The 26262-nt window shown below is 48.8% G+C and overlaps 1 protein-coding gene across 10 annotated transcripts in view; it reads left to right on the plus strand.

Moving 5' to 3' along the window:
• The window catches only part of PHC2 (polyhomeotic homolog 2), a 120695-nt gene that overhangs the window by 77366 nt on the left and 17067 nt on the right, over positions 1-26262 (plus strand). For 7 of the 10 annotated variants that reach the window (XM_073902962.1, XM_073902969.1, XM_073902968.1 and 4 more), the window contains 3 exons: positions 11335-11747; positions 12004-12169; positions 14349-14393. In XM_073902962.1, coding sequence (XP_073759063.1) covers positions 11335-11747; positions 12004-12169; positions 14349-14393 — 624 coding nt within the window. The remainder of the gene's footprint in view (positions 1-11334; positions 11748-12003; positions 12170-14348; positions 14394-26262) is intronic. The other 3 variants (XM_073902964.1, XM_073902965.1, XM_073902967.1) reach the window with 1 other exon arrangement.

Below are 26262 nucleotides of genomic sequence, written 5' to 3' on the forward strand. Positions count from 1 at the left end.
TAGAGGAATAAGTCCAAGGTAAGTGTGGGCACAGGCGGCCAACTCAGTGCCAGGAGCATGGGTCAGAGATACTGTCCCTCAGAGGAAATGGCACATGAGTCTCAAAACATGAGTAGTTTACCCACCAGACAAAGTGGGGGAAGATACTCAAGACAGGGGAAAGCACAAGTCAAGTGTCATAATAGTGAGCAAGGAAGAATCTACGCTACAGTCTTTTAGTTACCTTCTTGAGGTTTTAAGGACAAAGGGTTGGTGATTCTCTGCCTTTGGACAGTTACTGCTGAGCTAAGGAAGGCAGCTCCCTACAGAGTCCTCACTGCCCTCTGGTTCCAGATATTTCTCACTGTCCAGGATTGCTTTCTTCCGAGATTAGTCCAGCCTCTTCCTATGGAGAAAGAAACTAGGCTCAAAAGGGTTAAGGCTGGGGATCTTACAGTGAGTTGACAGCAGCTTGGACGAGAGTGAGACCCCAAATTAGCACTTCTACCTTCTCTTTCAAGCTACAAACCCTACAAACCCTACTTCCTGAGAACTGTTCCCGTCCAAGCCAAAATGGAGCCTCTCCCTAGATCAAAGCCAGCCCCCCAGATTCAAAGAACCCTTCAAAAGAAAGACCAGTTCTCGAGTTCTTCCTAAACGTGCTAGGCAGCCCCGGGGTCTCGAGAAAACCGGGCACTGATAAAACATCTGCTGTAATCTAGATCATATGCTAGGCATTTTTATGCACACCACCCCCTTTTAACCTTTGAAAGAACCTTGTAAGGTAGGTTTGTTTATCCATTTTGCAGATGAGAAGATGAAAGCTCAGAGAGGTTACCCGAGTAACTTACTACATATGTCACTCAAGGTCACATAAGTGTGGCAGAACTGGGAACCAGTTCCGTGTCTGGCTGAGTCAGATTCTGTGTTCTTAGTCATTAAGCTGTATTTGCCTCTCTCATTTCTTACAGTGATTTGGGTCTTTCCTAGGCCTTCCTGTTTGCGACCCAAAAGTCAAAGAGCCTGATGGTTCTAAGTTATGCAGTTTACAGAATCTAGTGGAGGGCTCTCTTCTCTTGAATCTTATAAAGGTGAACACCTGTGAGTTACAGGCTGAGGTCCAGGGCCCCAGGCATGGCCTGGGACTAGTAGTATGTGGCTCTCTGCAATACAGAGACCAGTGGTTCCACAGAACTTTCCGTGGAGCAGCTGTGAGCTGCATCTAGATCACGCAAATCGGTGAGCCTCTCATGGTTCCTGCCTCCTACCATCCCCTCCCGTTCTTCCTTCCTTCTTCTTCTACCCTTTCCTCTCTGTAAGCCAGTGGTTCCACGCCCCCACCCCTACCTCCCAGATGGAAGGCAGTGTGGGGAGGGTTAGGATGCTGCAGATCCTCTCAGGGCCTCTGGAACAAAAAAAGACAGAAATAATCCTTATGCCCTGCTGGGGGCAGCCTGGAACAGCACCTGCGCTGGGCTCCCAGGTCCTCAGGCAGAGGTAACTTTTGGCTTCTGGCCCAGCCAACCCGCTGTGAATGAACAGAGGGATCAGAACATGTGGGCATGCGCATGGAAGAGAGAGAGAGAGAGAGAGAGAGAGAGAGAGAGAGAGAGAGAGAGTGTGTGTGTGTGTGTGTGTGTGTGTGTGTGAGAGAGAGAGAGAGAGAGAGAGAGAGAGAGAGAGAGAGAGAAGGGGGGCGGTGGGTTTTGTTGGTTATTGGAGCATTTTCGAGCTGGCTGGCTGGTTGCCCCCAGGGAGAGTAACCAGCGGAGACCTGCGGTGGGGGGCAGTGGGGGATCATAGTGGAGAGGAATGTGTCCCCCTGGGGGCCATGTCCTCCCAGAACAGGCAAATGCTGTAGTCCCAGCTGGGACTGCTCCCACTGACAGCTGTTTGGGGGCAAAGCCCCTCCCCCGTGGCGAGCTCCCTGCTGCTCCTGCTCCTGTCACCTTGGCAACCAGCTTCTTTAGGATCTGCAAATAGAAAAGGTCCCTTATGCCCTGAAAAGGGGTGGGTTGGTAGGTGGGGGAGGGGAGTAAGGGGCGGAGAGCAGAGCCTAAGAGGTTGGGCTTCTAGGAAGGAAATTCAAGGACAGAACCAGGGAGAGCACAAGAGGGGCGGGTGGCAAGTTCCCATGGGCCCAGCCTCCAGGGAAACCGAGTCCTAAGGGGGCTGGGCCACAGCTGCCCACAGGAGGCTTGGTTCTTGGAGTCCTCGTTCTAGGGGATAAACTCAGGGCCTTGGCTGCACACTCAGGCCCAAAGGTGAGGAGTGAGTTGCTGACCAGGAGGTTGATGCTGTGGAAAGAGGAAACTGTCAGGTCGCTGAAAATTCTAGGTCGTTCCCACACAATCATGCTCCGGATGCCAAGTCTTTGTTCCGTCTCCTCATCCCTTCTCAGGTCTCATCAGAGGAGAGAAAACTCTCTGCTGGGAAGGCCTGCCACATAGCAGCTTTGTTTGATCACAGAGAGGGGTTTGTGTCAGGGAATAGTGATTTCTGCCTGTGATTGGCCCAACAACGTGGTGCTTGCTGATTCTAGGACTCTCGGGTACCACGTTGCTCTCCCAGAGCAACTTCTAAGCTGCGAGAGAGACAACTGTACTTAGAGAATCCAATAAAAACAAAACATGCAAGTGGGCTCTTGATCTCGCTGGAGTCAAAATTCCCAACAATTTTGATGTTGAAATCATGCCACCAGCCATGAAGGCCATTTCAACTAACCACTGTAGGACCGAATTTATATTACTAAGAAGTTCCTCTTTATATCAAGGGCGAAAGGGCTAGAGGATACCAGTGGAGGAGTTTTATATTTTGCTTAGCACATCATGGGTGTATACACGTGTGTGTGTATGTGTGTGACAGAGACAGAGGAAGAGGGTACAACGGTGATGCACAAAGGCCTTGGAACTGTTGAGCCTTCTTTCCTGAAATCCTTCACCTTAGGCTCCTATTATATTACCTCCACGGGTCATTGCCAGCCAATAATAATAATTACCGGTTAATAAACAACCATGTTGCAGGCACTGTACTAAATACCCACATATCTTACCTACATATCTCACTTAATCCTAACAATGGCTATTCCATTCCCCCAAATGAAGAAGATATGACTCAGAAAGACAAATTAACTGTCGTCCCCAAATAGTTTTTCTCTGTCTCTTTAATTGTTTAGTTCAGCTCAATAAATACTCATTTAGCACCTAGTATGTGCCAAACATAATGCTAACCATGTGGGAGTAACAGAGACGAGCAAGAGTTTAAATTCTAACTGGGGTTGTGGAAATCTGAGTTGTGCCTGAAAAATGAGTAAGTTTCAGAAACAGAACAGAAGGAGGATGATCTCAGCCGGCACCGGGAGGTACCTACGCCCAGAATGGCCGTGTGTGCATGTGACCTTCTGTGCATGTAGGTGGGACCTGCTCCTCCCTCCTTCCCCCTTACCGCATTGCCATTAGCTGTGGGGTTCCCAAAAGACTCAGTCCTATCCTCCTGGCGTTTTACTCCAACACTTACCCCCTAAAGGAGCTTATCTGTTCTTACATTTCAGACACCTGCCACCTGTCTGCAGATGACTTCTCAAGATGTGTCCACCCCTGTCTTCATTCCCCTTCCCTATAGATTTCCTGTCTACAGGATATTCCCCCTTGGATATCACCCCACCTGCATACACCTTTTTTTAAAGATTTTTAATTTATTCACTTGAGAGAGAGAGAGAGCCAGCGAGAGCACGAGCAGGAGGGAAGGTCAGAGGGAGAGGGAGAAGCAGACTCCCCACTGAGCAGGGAGCCTAACATGGGGCTGGATCTCAGGACCTGAGATCATGATCTAAGCTGAAGGCAGATGCTTAACTGACTGAGCCACCTAGGTGCTCCTGCATTCACATTTTTAAAATCTACAGAATTCATAAACAAAATAAAAACAAAAACCTGGCTGTGTTCCTCTAGGGAAGAATCCCCATTCCCAGTATCCTGGCCACTGCCCACAGTCGTGAGCCACTCTTATACCCCAGGCTCTCGACCTCAGGGTTATTTTGACTTCATTTTCCTTTACCACACAGGCAGAGTGTTATAATGGGAAAAGCATGGGCTTCAGAGTTAGATCTGGTTGCAGACCCCAGCTTCCCTACTTACTAGTTTTATGACCATCATCAAGTTACTTAATCTCTGTAAACCTCAATTTCCTCACCTATAAAACTAAGATGATTGTACTTGCCACAGGCTGTAAAGATGAGTGTGGTGGCCTGCAGAGGTGACCGGCACAGAGTAGGCTCGCAACAGCTACCAGCTCCCTTTCCCTCCTGAGTCCCCTCTTCCGTCAACACCCGGCTCATCGCCAGGCTCCGATGATCCTTCCTCTGTGTTGGCTCCCTGCCTTCCTCCAGGCCCGCTGACTGTAAGAGGTTTAACTGATGGCCAGGAATTCCCACTCACAGCTGCTAGAGTCATCTTCCTCAGAGACTGTGATTTCTTTCTTGTTTAGAACCCTTCACTGTATCTTTATTTCCTACTTTATCGGCTGCAATGCCTGGCCTGTAGGAGGGACTCAATAAATAGCGTGTTCATGACTTCTGATAAGACTGACTGACTCCGGGAGGGGCGGGGGGGCTGCAAGATTCTCCCCAAATTGCCCACTGAGCCACTGGAATTGCTCATGGCTTCCGGGGACAGATCTTCTGCCTCCTCTCCCCCGACTCCTACCCCTACCCATTTGTGACTTACTTGACCTGTCACATACCTTTCTTTTACCTCCCTGCCTTCTGGCAAAATACTCCCTCTTCCTTGGCCTTCCCTCCAAGATGACCTGCAAAGTTCTGAACAGCCTCCAGCTCATACCCCAAGGCTTGCCATTTTACTTTGTGCTCACTGGCTTTTATTATTCACTTGCCCATCAGCATTTTTTGAGTGTTTGTGACGTGCAAGGCACTGATGTCTCATCTGCCTAGTAGAGTCGATTTTCCTTTAGTGCACCACATTGTCGCAGTCAATTGGAAACTACCCTCAGCTCTTGCTTATAAATTTCTTGCTTATAAATGGGAGCACTGCCCACTTGCCTCATCGGCTTATTGTTATGCGTAAATGGGATTCAAATTATAAAAATGCTTTGAGAAGTTCAGAGCAACATGCAAATAGCTGATAGTATTTTAAGAATAGCTTCATTTGATGAGCATCTCCTAGGGACAAGCAAAGCCAGTGAACCTTTTCGTGATTTAAACTTCATATTCCATGTGATGCTAACAGCTACTCTGTGTGGTGCATATGACCATTTCTAAAACAGGAAATCAAGATTCAGGGAAGGTAAGCAATTTGTCTAAGGTTGCATAGTCTATAGGTAGCAGAACCAAGCTCCAAACCCAGATCTGGCTCTAAAACCCATGCCTTTAGCCACTGACACTGTACTGCCATCTCTCTGCCAAGGTGGGGTAGGGGCACACATGCAGAAGCCAGTTTCTTTTTTTTTTTTTTTTTGAAGATTTATTTATTTATTAAGAGAGAGAGAGTGTGAGGGGGGAAGGTCAGAGGGAGAAGCAGACTCCCCGCTGAGCAGGGAGCCCGATGCAGGGCTCGATCCTGGGACTCCAGGATCCTGACCTGAGCCAAAGGCAGTTGCTTAACCAACTGAGCCACCCAGGCACCAGGCCAGTTTCTTTTTTAATGCTCCAAGCTGCCTTATTAAGGAATTCTGCTCACAGAGGATATTTGCTAGTTTTGCCAGATGGCTGCAGCGCAGGCTTAAAGACATGAAGGCATAAACAGACCACCATGGCGTGTCCCTGCAGTTGGCAAGCCTGTTGTTATAACCTAGTATCTTCTTACAGGGAAACTTCCCTTAGCTCCACTTGCCCTTCAGACCCTTAGCCCTCAGCACAGAGGAACTGCATCATGGAAAATTCATGTGGCTATTGCTTTAGGTTTTTCTAAAAGGAGCTTCCCTGTCTATTTGTGTGTATGTGGGGCTCTGACCTCTAGAGTCACCCTCAATCTCAGTCACTCCCAAGGCCTGATCCCATGAGACCTCTTCAGAGAAGAGCAGCCTCTTGTGGATGCTAGCGTAATTTAGACCCAACCCAAAGCAGCCTCCTTGTCCAGCTCCTCTGCTGTAGACACTCTGGGCCCGGCTGTACAGGATGCCCTACAGCTTTCTGAATGCACCATGGCATTTTAGGTCTCCGGGTCTTCCCACGTGCTATTCCTTCTGTCATCCTCCTAACTCTGCGTCATGGCAAACGCTTCCTCTGGGAAGCCTTCTCCGCTCTCCTCAAGCTGAATCCCCTTTTCTGTGTTCTCACTATTCCGGGCTTATCTCCTATTGCAACATTTACCAAGAACGGCCAAGAGTAAACGTCTCTTTTACTAGACTATAATCTGTTCTAGGGACCATGTTTAGCCAGCACCAAACATAGTACTTGGTTTATAGTGGGTGCTTGCTAATGTTTGTTGAGTGAATGAATGGTTAAAAGTGCCTCTTCACTTGCTAAACCTTGAAGAGTAGTGGGCAGTAAAGAGTTATGCCATCCTCTCTCACAGGCATCCCCCCTCACCCGGAGACCAGGTAACTCCAGTAACTCTAGTCCATTATAACAGAGTCCAGAAAAATAAGTGTACACTCAAGCCTGGACCCGTGAGGAAGATGCTGACAGCTCTGGTGTATTTTGGGACAAGAGTCTCAGCCTGTCTGGGGCAGTGAGCTGTTTCCTGCATACTTGAAGCCTTGAGATCAATAGAGATTAATTATTGATAAATTCTGACAGTGGATGCAGAGAAGGGGGCGTGCCAGTAATCCCTCCTGCCTGGGGGACCTTAATCCTCTTGTTGCTAACAACCAACTGGTTTCGGAGCAGTGAACTGGCCTTTTAAGATTCTAAGGAGGCCGTTCAAGGTTAGAGCACCAGATGGGAAGATGAGCATTGCCTAGAGTCTCTCTTTTCTTGCTAGGATCTAATCTGTGGCGGTCCTGGCCCTGCCCCTCCCCTGCTCCATAACAGAAAGGGCTGATGGGGCCTTTCAGGGTTGAGGTCCCGTGGAAGCAACCCTCTGTTCCTTAGAAGCAATGGACTCTACAGCAGGAGGGGATGGGGGAGCCAAAGTGGGTGCAGGGGAAAAAAATGAAGCTACCGGGCATTAGAAAAAATTAAGAAAGAGAAAAAAGAGATTTCTGTGCATTAACATTTCATAAACTGATATGCCCCATCCTACCTGTGGGGAAGAGGGGCATGGCCTGCTCTGGTATCATGGCTGCAGTCAGGCCCTTTACCACCCCAAACTGAGGTGGAGGGCATGGCAGAGGGAGAAGCATTCATGGATCTTACCATGATCAGCAGCAGACATTTACAAAGCATCTGCAAGCATGTAGAGTATCATGTTGGACAATGTGGAAGGTGAAAGAGACATAAAAACTTTCCAGCTAAATTAAAGCATATCTTTTAAATTAAGAAAAAATTAAAAAGCATCATAGAACATGCCTTTGACTGAAAAAGGATAGTTGGAAAGATAGGAAACATACACAAGAATAAAAGCATTCCCGTTTGCGTTCATCTAGGACATCACCGATTGCAAGATGCACCATTATTGTATTAAAGTCTAAGGAGGAAAAGCACCACCCGGTTGAACTGAGAGCAACTGCAAAATGCAGCCCAATTCAGAGGATGTTATGTTAAAACGAGGGGTGGGGGGAGTAAAAGAATCAATTTTTAAGAATCAGTGAAATATGTATACAAGATAGCACATGTTAAATCATAAATGAATCAAAGAAACAGAAACCTTCAGGAATTCTGCGGGAAAACCCATAATTGAGAGTTAAGGCAACGAGGGAGACAACAGGAGCTGAGCCTGAGCCAAAGATGCTTAAGCCTTTGGATCACTGAAGCAGAAGGAGGGCATTCCAGAAAGTGGAAGCACCGAAATCAAAGCCAGACAGGCACAGTGGGATATGACGTTTCATGCACAGCGAGTAGAGCAGTTGGGGTGGGTTGAAAGTGAGTGCAGGAAGGTAGTGAGCAGGGGTTGAACAGGAGGAGGGTCTTCCGTAAACCAGAATGCTGCTTAAACCAAAATGATCTGTGGGCTTATATCCCTCTCATCCGTGTTCTGGCTCTAAAGAGGAAAGGTTTTGTGGGACAAACAAGCTGGAGTCCCACAGTGTTGTCATTCGTTCGTTCATTCACTCATTCATTCATTCCCCAATACTGATTGAGCATCCACTAAATTCAAGGTTCTTTGGATGAAATAAATGAATCCCATAAATTCTGCCTACTAAAGGAGATAAGTCTTTTACTGAAATAACCATGAAATAGGTATCATCGTTACCCTTTTAAAGATGATGACACAGAGGTACAGAGAGGTCAGGTAACTTGCCCAGCAGCACACTGCCAGTAAGTGGCGGAGCTAAGATTCAAATCCAAGCACTTTGACTCTAGAGCTTACACTTGACCACTGGACACACTGCATCTCTGAGGGCGGTGCAAAGCAGAGAGACCTTGGTGTAGCTCAAAGGGAAGGGTCTCCTCGGCTGTAAGGGCAGGGAAAGAATTTGATTTGTGTGGCACTCTGGGCAGGATGAGACAAGGCATAAACTCTGTACGGAGGACAGTGAGTAGTAGATTGCTCAGATCAAAGTAATAATAAAAATTAAAAGATTGCAAAGAGATCTTGAACGCCAGGGGCTTTACACAGCAGACATAGGAGGATCCCTGATGGCTTTTTATCGGGGGTCAGATCTGTGCCCTAGGAAGATTAACTTGCAAAAGAAAGATTAATGTGCAATCTATAAGACGGATTATAGAGAGAAGAAAACGGAATCAGAAAGACCAATTAGAAAGTTATTGCAATACTTTAAATAAAAGGACTTTTGACCCAGGATAATGCCGGAGTTAAATCGCGGTCTTTGCTTTTTATTAACCTCAAAAGGTTACGGATGTACACCGCCCCCCAAAATACCTTGAGTCTTTGATCTGTGAACTTATCTAGGGCTTCATGAGCTTTGTTTCCAGCATGGCATAGACTAGCATCATCTGTTCTGAAACAATGCCTCCGGTTTTCCACGAGCAGCGCAGAGGGGAGAGAGTGGGCTAGTGGGATAGACAGGGACACCCTGGGAGAGCGGCCCAGCAGTTGCTTTCCCAATCTTGGCAAGCAAACGTCTATTGTCCCTAACTGTACTCCATGCGCTGGAGACTTAGAACCCTTTTCCTCTCTGACCTTCTTTTTACCACCTTATACATCCTGAATTTTACACTACTTTCCTATGATAGCCACCCCCATCAGATTAGAGCTGGGAGAGACTCCTGTGCTCACCTCACCCAAACCTCCCGTTTCAGAGAAAACTCTGAATCCCTGAGAAGGAGCAGGCCCCGCCTCCAGCCGCACAACCCGGGAGTGGTGGCACATGCCGCTGATGCCCAGCTCCCTGCCCCGCACCTGCACCCGCGCTCACCTCACATGGGCAGCCCCTAGAGCGACTGCTCCTGGGGCCGGACTTCGTGACTTTGTACTGAAAGACAGAAAGTCTGTTTGAGTTCTCAGTGATGGTGCCCACCCTTCTGCAGGTCTTCGTGGCCGCTCGGGCCTAACGGGGCACTGCGTGGCGTCTGTGGGGTCTCCCGGGTGCCTTCTCAAGAGTCATCTCAAAAAGTCCTGATTGTCTAGCCTGCCTGATTAATAATCTTTGCCTGATGAAGTTTTGAGCTATTTAATGTGGAATTGGAAGACAAGGCTTAAGTTGGAGGCAAGGGCAATTTATAATCACCAAATGCCTACTGGCAATTTCCGTTTGGATGTTCTACCATCACCTCAGACCCAGCGCATTTCTCTAAAACCTCTTTTCCCTCTCTCTGCCTACAGCGGTCAGTCACCAGGGACCACGTTGTCGTCCCTTAACACCTCTTCTTCCGATTGGCCTTCTGCTTGGAACTCTGTGTTGGGCTGTGATGAGATAGTGGGAAACGGATGCGTAAATAGACGAAATTTAAGAAAGAAGCCCCCTTCCCCAATTCAGTTTGAAATCTGCTTGCTTTGCACCTGTCAGGATCACAGGATTCTTTTAAAATGTTAGCTCAGGATCCAAAATTTGCCTTTATTCTTATTGGCTGGGAGACTTTGGTTGTAAAAATCCATTTGTGAGCTTCCAGCTGTGACCCTCTGCATTTGCAAGGCACAGCCTGTCTGCGGGGGCTCCCCAGCTGTGGAAGTCTTGGTGGAGGGCCTCCGTCAGGCAAGACAGATTCGGAGGAGCTGCCCTCATGGCGAAGCTGGCCTGGATGCCATTAGGCAGGGTGAGGAGTAAGGACAGTCAATCTCTGAGCTGAATCTCTGAATCCCTACTGTATACAAGGCATGAGTGAGACACTGAATGGATTACTAAAAAAGTATAAGAACCCTCACCTCAAAGAGTCGGCCTGGGTAAAATGGGAGAAGAGAAGGCTAGCGGTGTGTAGCAACAAATGAATTCCAGTTCAGGACAAGAAGTTTATTTCCTTAGCACCCATCCGATGTAAGGCATTAGGCCCGGTTCTGGATAAAGAGATCCAGGATAGTTTCTGACCACAAGGGGTTCATGATCTTGAAGGGAAGGCAGCTAAGAAATAATTATAGTGCACTGTGATACACGTTCTTATGGTAGACGTCAGTCCAGCATACTTTGAGAACCTATACCGGGATTGAAATCATCACTCTAATTATAGCTAGAAATGATCGAGCATGACTGTCTGCCAGGCACCATGCTATGCACATTGTGTCACTTTTTTTCTCTTTTTATTCGCACAGCTTTTTCTCATTTCATCCCTACAACAACTTTCTGGGCGGGAACTGTTTTTTATTTTCAACTTTGAGAGGAGGAAGCCGAGGCCCAGCGAGGTTTAGCAGCTAGCCCACGGCCCCTGTGTATGTAACAGAGTCCGGGGCCCCGTGTGCAATCTGCTCTTCCTGGAGGAGACCCAGCCTGAGCACAGCTAGGGTTGGATTGGGCGGAGGGAGGCCCCACCAATTGCAGGCTCAGAGAAAAGCGAGGGAAGGGCACGGAGGGGACAGAGAACGTGGCACGCTGTAGAATCCAGGGGTCCTCTGAAGAGCTGGCATGGTCCAAGAAGGCTTCCCAGAGGAGGTGAGTTTTGCACTGGGTTTTGAGGGGCAGCCTGAGGGAACAAGGCTTCAGCACAGGAGGAAGGCAAGGAAACAGAGAGAGTTGGGCCATGGCAGTGGCCAGGCCAGGCCAGGCTCTAGGTGAAAGCTGAAAGATCAAAGCCCGAGACCTCAGTCTGGGAAGCCATCGTGATACGGAGGTGGGAGGGGCAGAGTGGGGGCCACGGCAGAAGATGAGGTCAAGCTGTGCCCCCTGACCTGGTCTGTCCCCCCCCTTCAGCCTATGCTCAGCTGCAACCGCACCAGCTCCTCTCGCAGCCGCCCTCAAAGCACCTGCAGCCCCAGTTTGTGCTCCAGCAGCAGCCCCAGCCGCCAGCACCGCCGCCACTGCCGCAGACCCGGCCAGCGCTCCAAGCCCAGCCCCACCCCCAGCCTGCCTCGGTCCCTCCCAGCCTGACCCTGCAGCCCAGCCCCGAAGCCCACGCCATGCCCCTAGGCCCAGTTACACCCGCCCTGCCTCTCCAGTGCCCCACGACCAGTCTGCACAAGGCTGGCGGCACCCAGCAGTGTCACCCTCCCACGCCAGACGCTGGGCCTCATAATGGATACCCTGAGGGCCTGGCCCACACCCCTCAGCGCAGGTTCCAGCACGCTTCAGCTGTCATCCTACAACTGCAGCCCGCCTCACCAGTGGTGAGTAAGCCAGTGCCAAGGTCCAGGGAACAGACGGGAGGACGCAGCCCCATCAGTGCCACAGCGCCCACGTGGAGGTGTTTTTGTCGAAGTCCTCTCTGGGTGATCCAAGAAAGCCCAGGGGCCCCTCCCTAATTTGGGGCTGGCTGAACCTTAATGTCCTTGCCTGCTACCCAAACTCCTCGGAAACAGGGGAAGTATCCGAGGATGTAGAGGCAATGTGTGAGCAGATGAACCCTGTCCTGTCCCTTCATAGCCCCAGCAGTGTGCCGAGGATGACTGGAAGGAAGCAGTACCTGGGGAGAAGAGTGTGCCCGAGACTCGGTCTGGCCCATCACCCCACCAACAGGCCATCATCACTGCCATGCCTGGAGGCCTGCCCGTCCCCAAGAGCCCTAACGTCCAGCAGCCCCCAGCTCACGGTATGAAGTGGAGTGGGGCCCTCGAGGGAGGGGAGCAAGTTGGCCTTCCTGGCCATGCCCTGGCACGTTTCACTTGGGCATCTAGCCTGGACGGGTAAACCACCGCAAGCCCACAAGGCAACAAGGAAGCAGGGTGGGTGGAAATGGGGCCAGGGGTGGGAGGAGGAGGACTGGAAGATGAACCAAAGGGAAAGAAAGGGGACTCAGATGATAGAAAAGGAGAGAGAAAGAAAAGGAGAGTTGAAAGTTCTAGATCCAGACTCTGAGGCCTACATGTCATTGCTGTCAGGTGTATCTGCATATCCATATGCCAAGTTGAGAGTTCAGGCAGGTTTCCAGTTGTCTCAATTCTCTGCTTGGCTTGCTCGGAGAAGGAGTTCTTGAAATTGGAAATACGACAAACGGCTGCCATAGATCAAAGATACAGCAAATGCCTAGGGGGAGCCAGAAGGGGATTCAGAATGAGTTCAGCTCGTGGAAAGCGTTTTTGAAAGAACTGCTCAGTTCCAGGATCCCCAGCTGTCTGTCTGTGAGTGCCCAGTGACAAATGGCCTTCTCCATGACTGGGTTTCAGGACACACTGCTGGACCCCTCTACCCTGTTGGGAGAGTCACAGCATGACCTCTGGGTCCCCTCTCTGCTGGTGCGTTATCTTGGCCCAGATCTGTGACATTCTGAGCTGTCAGGGAGGCAGTTCCAGTCACCGGACTAAGTATGTGCTGGGAGCCGGGGTGGGGAGAATGGAGAGCCAAAAGTTTGGAAACTCAAGAAGGAGAAATGAGAACACAAGCACTTGGGGACAAAGTAGGGGAAAGGGCTATCAGTGTCCTATAAGGAATAGAGGGTGGGATCGAGGAAAAGGAAAGCAAAAGAATGTGGAGAAAGAACATCAGGAAAATTAAAAGACAGGAAGGAGGCCATCCGTTCTCTTGGCACACTTGCAATAAGAAGGGATTCACCAGTTTGAAAAGCAGCCCATTCCACTGTGGAGTTGCTCTAATTATCAGAAAGTTGCTCTTCAAATTAAGCCAAAACCAGCTCTCCTGGAACTTCCATCACTGGCTGTGAACGTCTTGGGAATTGTAACAGTCCATCTCCTGTGGCCTTTGTAGACAGTTACCGTGTCTCTTTCCTCTCCTTCCCATTAAAAAAGGGAAAATCTCCAGGCTGCATATCTGAGAACTTTTTTTTTTTTTTAACCCATCCCATGTCAAGACCTCCCACTCCCACCGCCATCTGGTCATTCTTGTTTAGCCACATTCCGCCTTTGCATTAATTCTCCCAAAGTGTGAGCTCCCAAGTTAAGCACAGTAATTCCAAATATAGAAAGCCACTGGCCACCATTGGTTGGCACCTGGACCTAGCTTCGTACGCCCTTCAAGGGACAGAACTGTTTCGCAGATCTGCGTGGTATGGTAGGGAGGAACTGAGATTTGTCTGCACACCTACTAGGTGCCAAGTACTGTTTTAAGGTTTCCTTCCCTCGTTCATGATAACCCTGAGAGAGAATTATTACTGTCCCTGTGATTCAAAGGAGGGAATAAAAGCCCATAGAGGGTCCAGGTCACACTGCTATGAAGGGCAGTGCCCTGACTCTGGCTCCGAGCGTAACTCCCCCACCTTCCTGCATCAGCACGATGTACCTATAGCCCCGCAGTAGCTCCTCCCAGCCAGAGGAATGACACCGTTGGCTCATAGAGCACTGTGTCACCTGCATCCCAGAGGGTTGGGTTTGGGGTTTATTTTTTATTTTGTTTTTAAGGTTCCTTTTAACATGGACTGCTATCATTCCAGGTCTCCACAGTCTCAAACTTGTACAATTTATATTTTGAGCCGAAATATATAGTTAATTATGCCTATTAAATGTTATCTTGTGAATTCAGCCGGTAGTTCCTGCCCAGCAAGAAAATAGTTAATAGCTAATATTTACTAAGCCCTCTCTGCCAGGCTTTATGTGTATTTCCTCATTTAGTCCTGACAGTAACCCTATGAGGTAGGAAGGGACTTTTATCATCCCCATTTTAAAGATAGGAAAACAGAGACACAGAGAGAATCAGTGAGGGGGCAGAAATGTTTTAGATCAGGATTTTGTGATTCTTTATATTAACTCCTCTGCTTGACTTTGCCATCTGTAAATCATATAGCATGTTCTCTTTGTCTTTAACCAATGTGCTGATAGAAATGTTGAATAGGACCCGACTGAGGACACATGCTCTGTCTGCAGGTTGGTGATAATATGCATTCTTTGTTCAAGTGCTTGTTATCCAGTAACTCCTAAATGAACTGACATTTGCCTGTCTTTCTCTGTCTTCTCTATAAAGCTCTCAAAAATCTCTTTCTGAAATCTATACTTATAACAAGCACCCTGTTCCTGAGGTACTATCTCATGAGAGAAGTGGGCTTTGCACAGTGGAAACAACTGTGAACCACCCAAGACTTAAATATTTATCCATTCTATGTTCGAATGCCTGCTCCGTGCAAAGCTCTGTGGGCTGGGAGGTAATACATAGAGAAATAAGGTCTGTGCCCTACCTTCAAGGAGCTTAAGGTCTGCTGGGAAAGACGAGAAATGCACAGGAAGAAAACATACAATAAAAACCAAAATGTGATAAATGCCATAGAAGGATTATAGGTAAGTACTTTAAAAGTTAAGAGGGAAGAGTTACCACCAAGTAGAGATTATCAGGATAGATTGCTGAGAGGAAGGGGAGTTGTTCTAGAGCAGAGGTTGGCAAACAACATCCCAAGGGCCAAATCCATCACATCGCCAGTTTTTGTAAACTATTTAATAATGGTTTTTACATTTAAAAATTCTTTTAAGAATCAAAGGAATACTATATGATATGTGAAAATTGTATAAAATCTAAATTTCAGTGTCCATAAATAAAGTTTTATTGAAGCACAGCCGTACAATACTATATGATATGTGAAAATTGTATAAAATCTAAATTTCAGTGTCCATAAATAAAGTTTTATTGAAGCACAGCCGGTGCCACTCCCGGCCCGGGCCTGCTCGGCTGCCAGGCAGTGCCAGCCCGCAACCCATGATTGCTGTCCTGCTACAACAGCAAAGCCGAATTGTTACAACAGAGAAAGTATATCCAGCAAAGTCTAAAATATCTGCTATCTGGCTCCTTACAGAGAAAGTTTGCCGACCACTGTTCTTGAGTCTAGAACTTGAAGGATAGGATAAGTAGGACCTAGACATGCAGAGTTGGGGAAAGGGCAATCTAGAAGGGACTATAGGAAGTAAAGGTAGGGAGGCACAAAAGTGTGGGCCTGTTTGGGAAATAGAAGTTGAGTGTTCTATCCCATGTTATCTTTGTAAGTATAAGAAATGCAAATCAGAAAGGAGGAGGAAATGGGAATGTTAATGAAAGAAGACTTTGAAAATTCGAAAAATAGGGAGGGAAGAGGGATAAGGAGAAGAGGGAGTGAAGTAAACAATCAGGGCATATAAAATAAATGTAAGACGCAGAAACAAACAAAAAGGGATGAGACCTGAAGGGGAAAAGCGGGGGGGGGGGGGGGGGGGGGGGGGGGGGGAGAATACGAATGCTTAAAAAAGCAAGAAAATGGGAAAATGTTGGGAAAAGAGAGACGTCAAGCATGGAGGGAGAAGTACGTGTCATCGATTCCTGGTAAAGCTGGGGGGTGGGGCGGTGAGACGCGTGAGTCACCTTGTACATCTCTTGTACCCCCCACAGCTCCTAGCGTATCTAGTGAATGTGTGTGCTTCGCCATGACAATCCAGTTTAAATCAGTGTGGTTTAGGAAGAGAAGTAACATTTATTGGGCTCCAACTGTGTGCCAAGCACTGCAGGCAATTTGTGTAAATGTCCTCATTTAACCTTCTCAGTAAGCCTAAAGAGTAGGCATTATCCCCGTTTATGGAGGTGTAACTGGGTCACTTTGGTCATTACTTAACTTCTCTGATCCTCAGTTCCCAGTGGGGAGAATAATGACTACTTGTGGGGTTATTGTGAAGCCTAAGTGGGAATGCGTGCGCCGAGTGCTTGACACATACTAAGCACTCGATTACTGCTAGTCGTTATTATTATTGCCTCCGAATTGGCCGGGCGGGAGTCAACAGTCCGCCACGCCACTGGGGACTGCTGACCGGCCGCGGGCAGACGTCCGCGCCGCGCGGCGCCCGCCTCCCTAAACCGGAGGCCGACGTCCCTAACCCGTCGCCCGGCTCGGGGCGCCTTCCGGAGGGCGCGGGGCGGGGCCGGCGCGGCCGCACAAAGGAAGCGCGCGGCCTGGCTTCCGCGCCGGCGCCCCGCCTCCCGGAGACCCCGCCCCGCGCGACCAGGCCCCGCCCCCGGCGGAGGCGGCCGCGGGAGCCCTGCCGGGACGCGCCGCATTGTCTCCGCGGCGGCTGCAGCCCTCGAGCGCCCGCCGCGCGCGCGCAATCCGGCCGCCGCCCGCGCCCCCGCCCCGGCCTCGCGCCCCCGCCGCCCTTTGTTGACGCCGGCCAGGCCGGTGTGGTCGGATGCGCCGCGGCAGCCCCGGGCCCCGGCTCGGAGGCTCCCGGCGGAGAGGAGGCGGCCCGCCCGGGCCCGGGACCCCGCGCGAGGCGGCGCCCGGCCGAGGGGCTGCGTAGGCCCCGCCCGGCCAGGCCCAGCCGGGCCCTGGACAGGTCAGTGCCCGTGGCGGGGGAGGGGTTCTCGCCAGGAGGGGGCCCGCGGCCGGCGCTCGTCGGATGGGAAGCCGGGCACCGCCCTCCGGTGCCACTCCCGGCCCGGGCCTGCTCGGCTGCCAGGCAGTGCCAGCCCGCGACTCTCGCCCTCTCGGCGCCTGGGAGGTGTCCTCCGCCTGCCCCCCTTGTCGGGGACCCTGCCTGCTCCGCACTCCCCCGGAAGCCGCTGTGTCAACCTCGGCGTGCCAAACGCTTCCGTGTGTGTCCGCGCCCCTGCCCCCGGTCCCCGCACACCCCACCCCCACCCCACCCCCGTCCTCCCGGGACGGCGGTTTACCAGGGCGATGGACCGGTCGTTTAGGGGCAGGGCTGCTGGCATCCGCTGCGCTCTGTTGGTAGGGGACTACCTAGCTTGGAGGGCCTGCGGCTTCGCTGGAGAGTTTTGTTTTTAATCTAGTTCAGTCTCACGAGGTTTTTAATTGGATGGAAAGGACAAGCTGTTCTGTGTCTGTCCTGTCTTCCATTTTTAGAAGAGCATTTTCTCTCTTTCCCATGCCAAATGAAGGTATGCTGAATTGTGGATTCTTTACATAAAAATCGGGATTTGTGAGATTTCTCTATTTCAATTGAAGTCTGCAGAGAGAAATAATTTGCCCACGGTCAGGTTGCAAACTGATGGTGAAGCTCCAGTCAGAACTCGTGGCGCCTGACTCCTGTATGGCTGGATACCCCCAGCCTGTGCCAGCGATACCCCCACCCTCCCCACCCTCTCCGGCCCTTCCCCAGCCCCGCCTTCGATACCTAAACAGATTTCACTGACATACTTTCAGTTCTGATAACTTTCCTTTCCTCCCTACTCCATACCCAGAATGTTCCCCTTCTTCCAGTGCGGTCTACAGACGCAGTCTTTTATTACTGTTATTTTTTTCCTGCTTTACAAATCGGTGGACAGCTTTCCCCTTCGCCGGCTCCCATCCTGGGCTTTAATCCCCTCTATTAGCATATTGGGCCCAGAGGATCCCTTGTTGTGAAATAAGCAACCGACCTAAATCCACCATATGTCCCCGATTTTTCTAGGACAGCCCCAATTTAAAATATTCCATCCCATTGTCTATCAGCCCAAGTGTCTTCATTTTTGGTTTAGAAAATAATGCCACTTTAAGTGTATCAGACCCTCTGTCCTGGCCTTTTCCAGCCATTTGGCTCTGGGGCATAACTGGGTAATCCAATTATCATTCACCTGGGATTTTTCTTCCCCTCCTGAGTCAACCCAAATGTTGGAACTGCCAGGATTTCTAGATGAGTCTGAAAATTACAGGCTAATGAAGCAAGGAAATGCCTTCTTGCGCCTACATTTCTGCCCTCCCCATCTTTTATTCTAGTGCAGGGCAGCAGACCTGTGGCAGGGTCTGTCGATCAGGGCTTAGGTTTAGGTCGCAGGGTTGTAGGGCTTTGTATCATTTCGCCTATAAAATAGGAAGGAAGTAACTTACCATGTTGGTTATAGGGCAGGAGATTCTGTCTGGAATCTTAAGGTACCTGCACAGCTAAGTAGTTTCGGTCTCATGCAGATCAACACACGTTTATTCGGCTCCTGCTTTATATATAAAGCCCTGCGGTAAGCATTGTGGAGAAAAAAAAGTGATTTTCCCACATAGCCCCCAACATCTGGAGATCTGTATTTGGAAGTACCCACACTTTTGAATCAGCTGATAAACTGTGTTTCCCACTGTTTCTATATCTGAATTCCAGTCCCTGCAAGGCAGGAACCAAAGTTTCTGGTTTGGCTCATTCACAGGGGCTGGCTTGTTTCACAGAGGGTCCAGCAGATGGGTAATGGTGCTCTTTTGGCACCTGCCCTTTCCAGGCACTCCTCGTCACATGCGCCCTGCCCACCCAAGATCTGTTTCCAGGCTTGTCTATACACACTGGAAGATAGATGCCTTTTTTCCTCCAGCCTTAATCTTGAGAGAGTAGGTAGTTTCTTGGTGTACATTTCTGTTGTTCTTGAGTTGGTTTCTGTTATCCAGCGGTGTTTGCTTGAGCCATCTCTCCTGTTGTCACTCCTTCTTGTTTTGTTGTGTTTTTTTTTTAAACTGTTGTTTTACTGAGATGTGGCACATAGTTGCTTAAAGAATATTGGTATTCCCTCATGTACTCACCTCCCAGCTTTTTCCACCTCTCTTCCACATCCTGACTTAATTTCTAATTTCCCTTTGTCAGGCATACTCAATATATATTACTTCACTTCCCTCAAAGTAAGGTGGAAACTCCAGCTCTTCTTTCTGTCCCAGTAACGATTCTCTTAGCTGTAGGACTCGTCAGCCATTGTCTCTCTCCATTTCAGTGGAGGATTAGCTTTTAGGAAGGTGTTTGTTATGCTTCTCCAGACCTATCTCCTCTGTCACTGACTTTCTAGTCTAAGCTGATTGATCCTGAGACTTCTCTTCCTGCCACCAGACCCCCTCCCCCATCTATGACCCTGTGCCTGTTACTTGCTCTGGCTCAGCCCCAGAATCCACTCTTTTTCAGACCACATCCTTTTTCCTGCCTTACTCATTTCCTGTCTCAGATACTTTGGATCCTTTAATTCTGATCTTTCCAGGGGGAAGAGAATAAACCAAGAGAAGAGGAGTAAGTGGATAGATGATCTTATAAAATTGAACTGTTCTTTCTCACTCTTACACAGGCTGTCCCCTCCCTGGGTTTTCTTATTTAAGAAAAAAAGAAATGATGACTGTCTCAGAATTAAGAACCTCCACCCGTGAGTCCCTGTCTTTTTGTCTTTTTTTTTTTTTCCCTGTTGTGAATGTGTATAAAGAGGATAACTTAGAATCTTAGACTCTCCCTCGAAGTCTCTGTCCTTCTTTGGGCTGTGGGCCTCATGCTAGGCATTTGGTAACCATTTGCAGAATAAAGTTCGGCCACTTACTATCAGAGTCCTTCACTTTCAGCTCGCGTGGATCAGTAAGCCAAAATAAAGTTTAAATTAAAACAATTAGGGAATAGGATGATGGTTCCAGTTCCGGTAATACCGCTCCATGTTAGTGTGCTATTTCCCAAGGGTTTTTTTCCCCCTCCTCTTGTGTCATTCCAACTTTATGGTAAAGTTCTCCCAGCTGTTCAGTGTCATGTAATCTCTAGGTAGGTTCGGTCCCATCCTCAGAAAGGTTCTCTTCTGAAAAGATACATCTGCTAGAGAGGAGAGTCGGTAAATGAGAATAAGGAGTCTTTGTAAGTGATATTTTTTTCTTTTATTCCCTTTGTTTTGTGCCATTTTGCAACTGGAAGATGAAGATGATGACTTTCTGTGGTCTGGAGGAGTCTCCCCGAAGTGGTTGTAGAGAGATGCTATTGTGCTTTCCACCCCTGTGGAAAGGCAGGGCGAGGACTGGCTGCCTTGTGCAATCTGCCCCATGAGGCCTTTGTGCCAGTAACAGGAATGACTCTCTGCAGTGACTTGGCACCTTGTTTGGTGGAAAGCAAAGCTGGCCTACCCCTCAAGGTAGATGTATGAACATGTGTAGATTTATATTTTAAAAGTTTTTATGGCACGGTTTAAACTATAATGTAAGTCACCACTTAAAGATTCTGAGTATGTTTTCTCTTAAAAAATTAAGAAGTATGCCTGTTTAAGATGACTTACTCACATCTCAAATAGATGTAAGGTTCCATTTTGAGCATTAAACTTATTTCAAAATTTCAGTTTGAATTACCAGCCACTTCAGACCACTGATTTGAGAAACTCAGAGGCAGGCCACCCCTAGTTCAACTTTATGACACTTGGGGAATTGTTAGGAAAATAATCAACCATTTGTTTATCCAAAACAAAAATCTTAACAGATTCTGGACTTTTTCCCGTCAGTAACAAAAGTAGAGTGTGACTGACATAGTCAAGAAATGGTCTGTTTTATAGTTAACCAAGAGTTATACAATGAAAATTGACATACAATTATATTTATGTACAATGAAAAATGTTAGTTTTTGGAGAAAGAAAGTGTAGTAAGAAACAGCACATAATTTAATAAATTGTTGTGTGATTCATTGTAAGACCATCCCAGCCAGCATGATAAACTTAATAGGGTTTGTTTTTTTTTCCTTCCCCTTCCAGATTATTTATAGTTAGTGAAAAAGGATGTGCTTTCCTTCTCTTCCAAATGATTTTTTTAGTTAAGTCCAAAAGAAGAGCACGTTCTTTTGACGTCGCCAAGAAAGGATGGTTATTAAACAGGCATTGCCAGTTCTGAGATAAATCCAGATGTTGAAAAGAGTCCCGGTTTGCTAGTAGGGTTGCTTCTCATCCTGGGGATTAACGAGTGTTGAAGGCTGTTGAAGCAAATATCTGTGTCCTGGATGATTTTCTTCTCAGCAATGAAATTTATTTATTATAGCTTCTCTTAAAAAGAGATGCCTTTCAGATGCCATGTTGGCTGGCTCTTCTCCAGTAGGTTAGGAGGGCCAGGCCTGAGACTGTTGGCAACAAAGTGAGAGCTCTTGACCACTGGGGCTTATTGTTAAGGCTTTAGTTGCAAGGCTATTATGTCTCAAATAGTGTGATTATCCCTAGTTACTGATATCTTTAGCATATTTGAAACCATCCATATGGGGCCTAAATCCATATAATCCAAATCTATCTTAATCTGTAGTCATCCAGTCTATAGTAAGACATGTTTTTGTTTTTAAGATTTTATTTATTTATTTGCCAGAGCGAGAGAGGGCATAAGCAGGGGGAGCGGCAGGCAGAGGGAGAAGCAGACTCCCTGCCGAGCACCCTGGGATCATGACCTGAGCCGAAGGCAGACACTTAACCGACTGAGCCACCCAAGCATCCCAAGACATGTTTAATTAAACGATCAAAGCAAAGGACACTTTAAATTGAAACAACATTAATGCCAGTCAAATACTGTTTTTACAAAAATCAGTGAAGTCCACGTTTTCAGGCCTCCAGTAGTCAGTATTAATCTGTTTTATCAGCTGATTGGTAGCAAAGTAGGGTGATTGCAGACTTGGACAATGATTTTAGGAAGGAAGAGAGTAGTGTTTGCCACAAGCAGAAATGGTCAGGAGGATTGGTTGGCAAGATAAGTATTATGTATCTCATTCTATGGGCGAGACAGCGGAGGCTTAGCTTTGTCCCCACTTTCTCTGTTTCTCTCCCCTTCCACCTCCCCCTCTCTCTCCCATTTATCTGAGAATATTAGTGCTCCTGCAGTTGGTAAATAATAAGGCAGCGTATCAGGCAACGTAGTGGCCTTTCCTTATTATCAACCTGAAAATAATTATGGAATTTACTAAACATTTCTGTCTTTTTTTTTTTTTTAACTATTAGAAACCCATCTTCCATGATTTTGTCTTCAGCCTTTTAAACTAACTTCTTTTCATGGGCTAAACTACCTCCCGGCTTTACAAATTCCATGAATTTACTGCTCTCTAGGTAAAGTTCTTTAGTTGCTCCAGGCACCTTGTCTGGCTTCCGGGGTTCTGCGCTGTGTAATACCCTGAGACTCTTTACCCAAGAACTGTATAGAAAGGGAGCGTGGTGGTTGCCTCATCCTGGGGATTAACGAGTGTTGAAGGTGAATTGAGACATTTGGTTCACCCTGAAGGCAGGTGCACTTCTGTTCTGCTGCTACCATTGTCAAAGTGGAAGTAACATTTCTTCCTGAAGCCTGACCTCAAGAGGACAAGAACAGGACACCCGGCGTAGGCCAGGGTGTCTGAGGAGCATGAATGGTACCTGAGTTTGGGCTGATGGAAGAAGAGTTCTCCCTGCCCTGGAGCTACAAGAAGCCAGTCTCAGTGAGAGCGAGATTGAGAGATTAAAGCAGGTTTCCTAATATCTTGGGTTTCAGTGATGTTAGCCCTCCTAGGGCCAAGTCCAGCCTGTTCCACTATGTTGTTCCTACATTATCTTATTTAATCCTTACTGTGGCCAAGTGAGACAGGTCTAAGTACCCATTTTACAGATAAGGAAACTAAGACCTCGGGTAACTGGTCCAGGATTACAAACTAGGATTTAAGCCTAAGGGCCTTCAGATCCCAAAGTTGTAATGGGCACGTTGCACAGCTTCTAAATGAGATCAGTGCCAGGCATCTTACATATGAAAATTCTAATATTCACTATAACCTTGCAACATAGGCAGTATGATCCTCATTTTTACAGATGGATAGACTAAGGCTCAGAGCAGGTATCAAGTGCTTGAAGCTCACAGATAAACCAAAGATGGAACCAGAAGGCAGAACATAAACCTGGAGGCACTGGCTCCGACCAGTCAGCACTCCTTCCACTCTGCTGCTCTGACCTCCATCTTCAGTGATCTTGAGGCCTCCAGTGTAGAGCCTCTCCTGGGGTCCCAGACATGTTGTCTTTTGAAGTCCTAGCACCTGCTAGAGAACTATGGTGGGAGAATATCTGGGAGCCCTCGACCTCAGCAGTGGATCCCACGGGCCTGGCTCTATCCAAGTAGAAGTCTGAAACCTCTCCCTGACTCCCTGCTGCCAGAGTTAGCTGCTCTTCCCTGGTGCATTGACCTGGCCCGTGGGAAGTCACTGCGCAGTTGTGCAGGTGCTGCTGCCAAGCTCGGTCCGGGTGCCGGAGGAGCCTGGCGCGGGTGTCCGCCTGCGGGCTGGGCAGCAGCTCCTGCAGCTGTTTGGAAATCCCCCAGGGCTCCCGTTGGCCTGACCTGCATGGGGGAGGGTGACTGTTGGCTCCATTGCCTCCTTCCTTCATGGGGGGTGAGGTGGGGAGGGTGGCAGCTTGGAAAACATTCAGCTGTTTACAATTCAGCTTATGTACACTGTAGCTGGGGATTGTGGGTGAGTCAGAAGGGCCACTCTCTCTGCCTGTGTCCTCAGAGATGGCAGAAAAGTCAGCTGTATGGTAATGGCTGCCAGCGAGGAGGAGGAGCCCTCCCTCACAGATGCCTTAACCAGAGTCGCTCAGCCCCGATGCTGAAGATCCGAGAAGCACGTCTGCCCTCCAGTCCTCTTAACCCAGGCTCGACGAGGTCATTTTGCTGTGACACCGAGAGCAGGGTTGGGGCTACCTGGCTGAACCTCACTTTCGTTCTGCCAGCCAGCTCCCCTGCAGGGACCCAGGCGCGGACCCCGAGCCTTGCCGTCCTGTGCCTGCTCCGCCAAGTGCCCAGAGCGCCCTGCCTGTCACTGCCGACTCTTCCCCTCTCGAGAGAGCTCGGTCAGAGCAGGCTGCTCTTGTTTGCAGAGCCCAGGAAGGTACTCTGAGGAGCAGGATGGTGATGGCCATAGCCTGCTGTGGGTCCCCGAGGTAAGGATTTCTTCTGTGTCTGACAGCTCGGTCCTTAGCAGAATTGAAAAAGTTAAAACACTGGGCATTGGTCCCTACTGCCTTCTGGGTACTCGGGACCCCAAGGTGGGAAGGGACATGTCATTTCCCCCACGACTAAGAGCTCCTTCTGTGCGTCTTTGAGAAGGTCCTGCCTTCCAAATATGTGCCATCCACTCTTGCCTTGATTCTGAAATGCACACTTCTCCTCATCTGGAAAATTGCTAGACTCCCGGCCCTGTGCTCTAGTGCCCGTGATCCAGAATAATCACTCTCCCCTCCCACCCTTTCCACCAAGCCTGCTGTCGCGAAATGGGAAGGAAAGCTGTCTGCTTATCTGTCAAGTGGTTCACAGCCAGGTGTGAGTGACTGCAGGTGTCTATTTGCATTTTAAAGAAGGTTGTTAACCAAATGAATCTCTTTGATTGATGGACTCAGGGTCCCAGGATGGAGCCACCATTCCCCCTTCCCTCGCTCCCGCCCCTCATCCCCCTTCTGCCTGTTTCTACCCAGCCCTTTCTCTCTCATCGCCACCCGCCCTTCACTTTCCCACCTCCCCCTGGGGGCGGTGGAGGGATGCCAACAAATGGGCGATTATGAAATATCTTACCTCCCCCCTTTCCGAATGGCACCAGTTTCTTTAGGCGCCCAAATATAACTGCAGAGAGCCTAAGAGCGGCGGCGGACATCACCGCCCTCAGCTTGCTGTGCTGTTACCGCCCCGCGCCGCCCCCCCCCCCCCCCCCCGCCCCGGACCAGCTGCCTTCCGCCTCCTGGATCTGGTTTCCCTGGCGGGAGCTCTGCAGGTGCTCCACACGGGCGCTCTCCCGAGCACGCAGTTCTGTAGGGATCCTGCTGTCCCCTGTCCTGGCCTTGTGACGGGGCCTGCTGAGCTGAGGCACTGAGAGCGGGATTTCAGAGCCAGGGGCCTGGAGAGAATCCTCCGTGTTGTATAAGCAGCCTTGTTTTGCCATTTGTCAAGCAGGATTTGCTGCAGGCAAATGACCCATGTTATCACCTACTTTGCTTCCTTAAATTCTTGATTAACTTCATTAGCTCTGTCTCACTCCGGCTACAGTCAAGGAAGGATAGTTAGAAGTCTTGTAGATGAAAACACTCCTCCTGTCGAGAAAATAGAGACAGTGAAGGCGTAGAAGCAGCTCTGCTTGCCCTCCCGTTTCCTCTGAAGTCAGGTCTTAAAGATGACTTGTATTAGGAGCAAACACAGTGAATGGCCAGGCCATCTGAAACGCCCGTAATAACTGTTCGTCCTAAACCGGATTCCAGCATAACTGATTTTTGGTGGTGTTTTGTTTTTTTACTTTTCTGTTTGCTTTTTTTTTTTTCCTGATTTTTTAATCTGCTCATGTAAAGAACATCAGAACTGGTTCTAAAATGGCCCAGATTTTGCATAGCTATAGCCAGCCAGACCTCTTTCTTAAATAGAAGAGCTCAGCCTCTCTGGACACCTAGTGACTGGTCCTGCGGGTGGGGCCATTTTTATAGGAGCCTCCCAGCCTCTGACTCTAGAGGTCATCATGCCTTTCTAGATGCCCGGAGCCCGAACACATATTTCAAAGGGGTCAGGGAATCCAGAACTCCAGCCTTCGGGGCAACTTAATGCTCCCTCTTACTGAAGAAATCCCCACGCTAATAGGAAGAAATGGGCCAAGGAATAGCTCTTGTTCCTTTTAACCAGGTACCCAGAAATGCCAGTCCTGTAGAAGGCACTGGCCTGACTGCTGTCTAATCATTATAGCCTCAGTAGGTAATTTGCAAATCTCAGATGGTGCCAAGCTCCCTGTTTGAGACTAAGGAGACCTTCGAAGATGGAGAACATGGGTTCTAGACCATCCCGTTTAACAGACATTAAGTAGCTGTCCTAGAGTGGACATGGGGTTTAGCCCCTGAAGATACAGAGGTGACAAGACAGAGCTCCTGCCTAAAGAAACTTGCTCTGCCTAGCAGAAAGGACCCAGCCCTGAAGCAGATAATCTCACAAACAGACTGCTGGGTGGTTCTTCCTATTTTATCCAGCCCCTATAAGGGCTGTTGCTGCCAGAGCCTATGAATGAGACCAGAATTGAGAAGCAAAGCCTAGGGGTTGAGATATATATATATATATATATATATATATATATATATATA

This window comes from Callorhinus ursinus, unplaced genomic scaffold, assembly GCF_003265705.2.
Source record: "Callorhinus ursinus isolate GAN/ISIS: 27379988/994484 unplaced genomic scaffold, GSC_fseal_2.0 scaffold18, whole genome shotgun sequence".
NCBI lineage: Eukaryota > Metazoa > Chordata > Mammalia > Carnivora > Otariidae > Callorhinus > Callorhinus ursinus.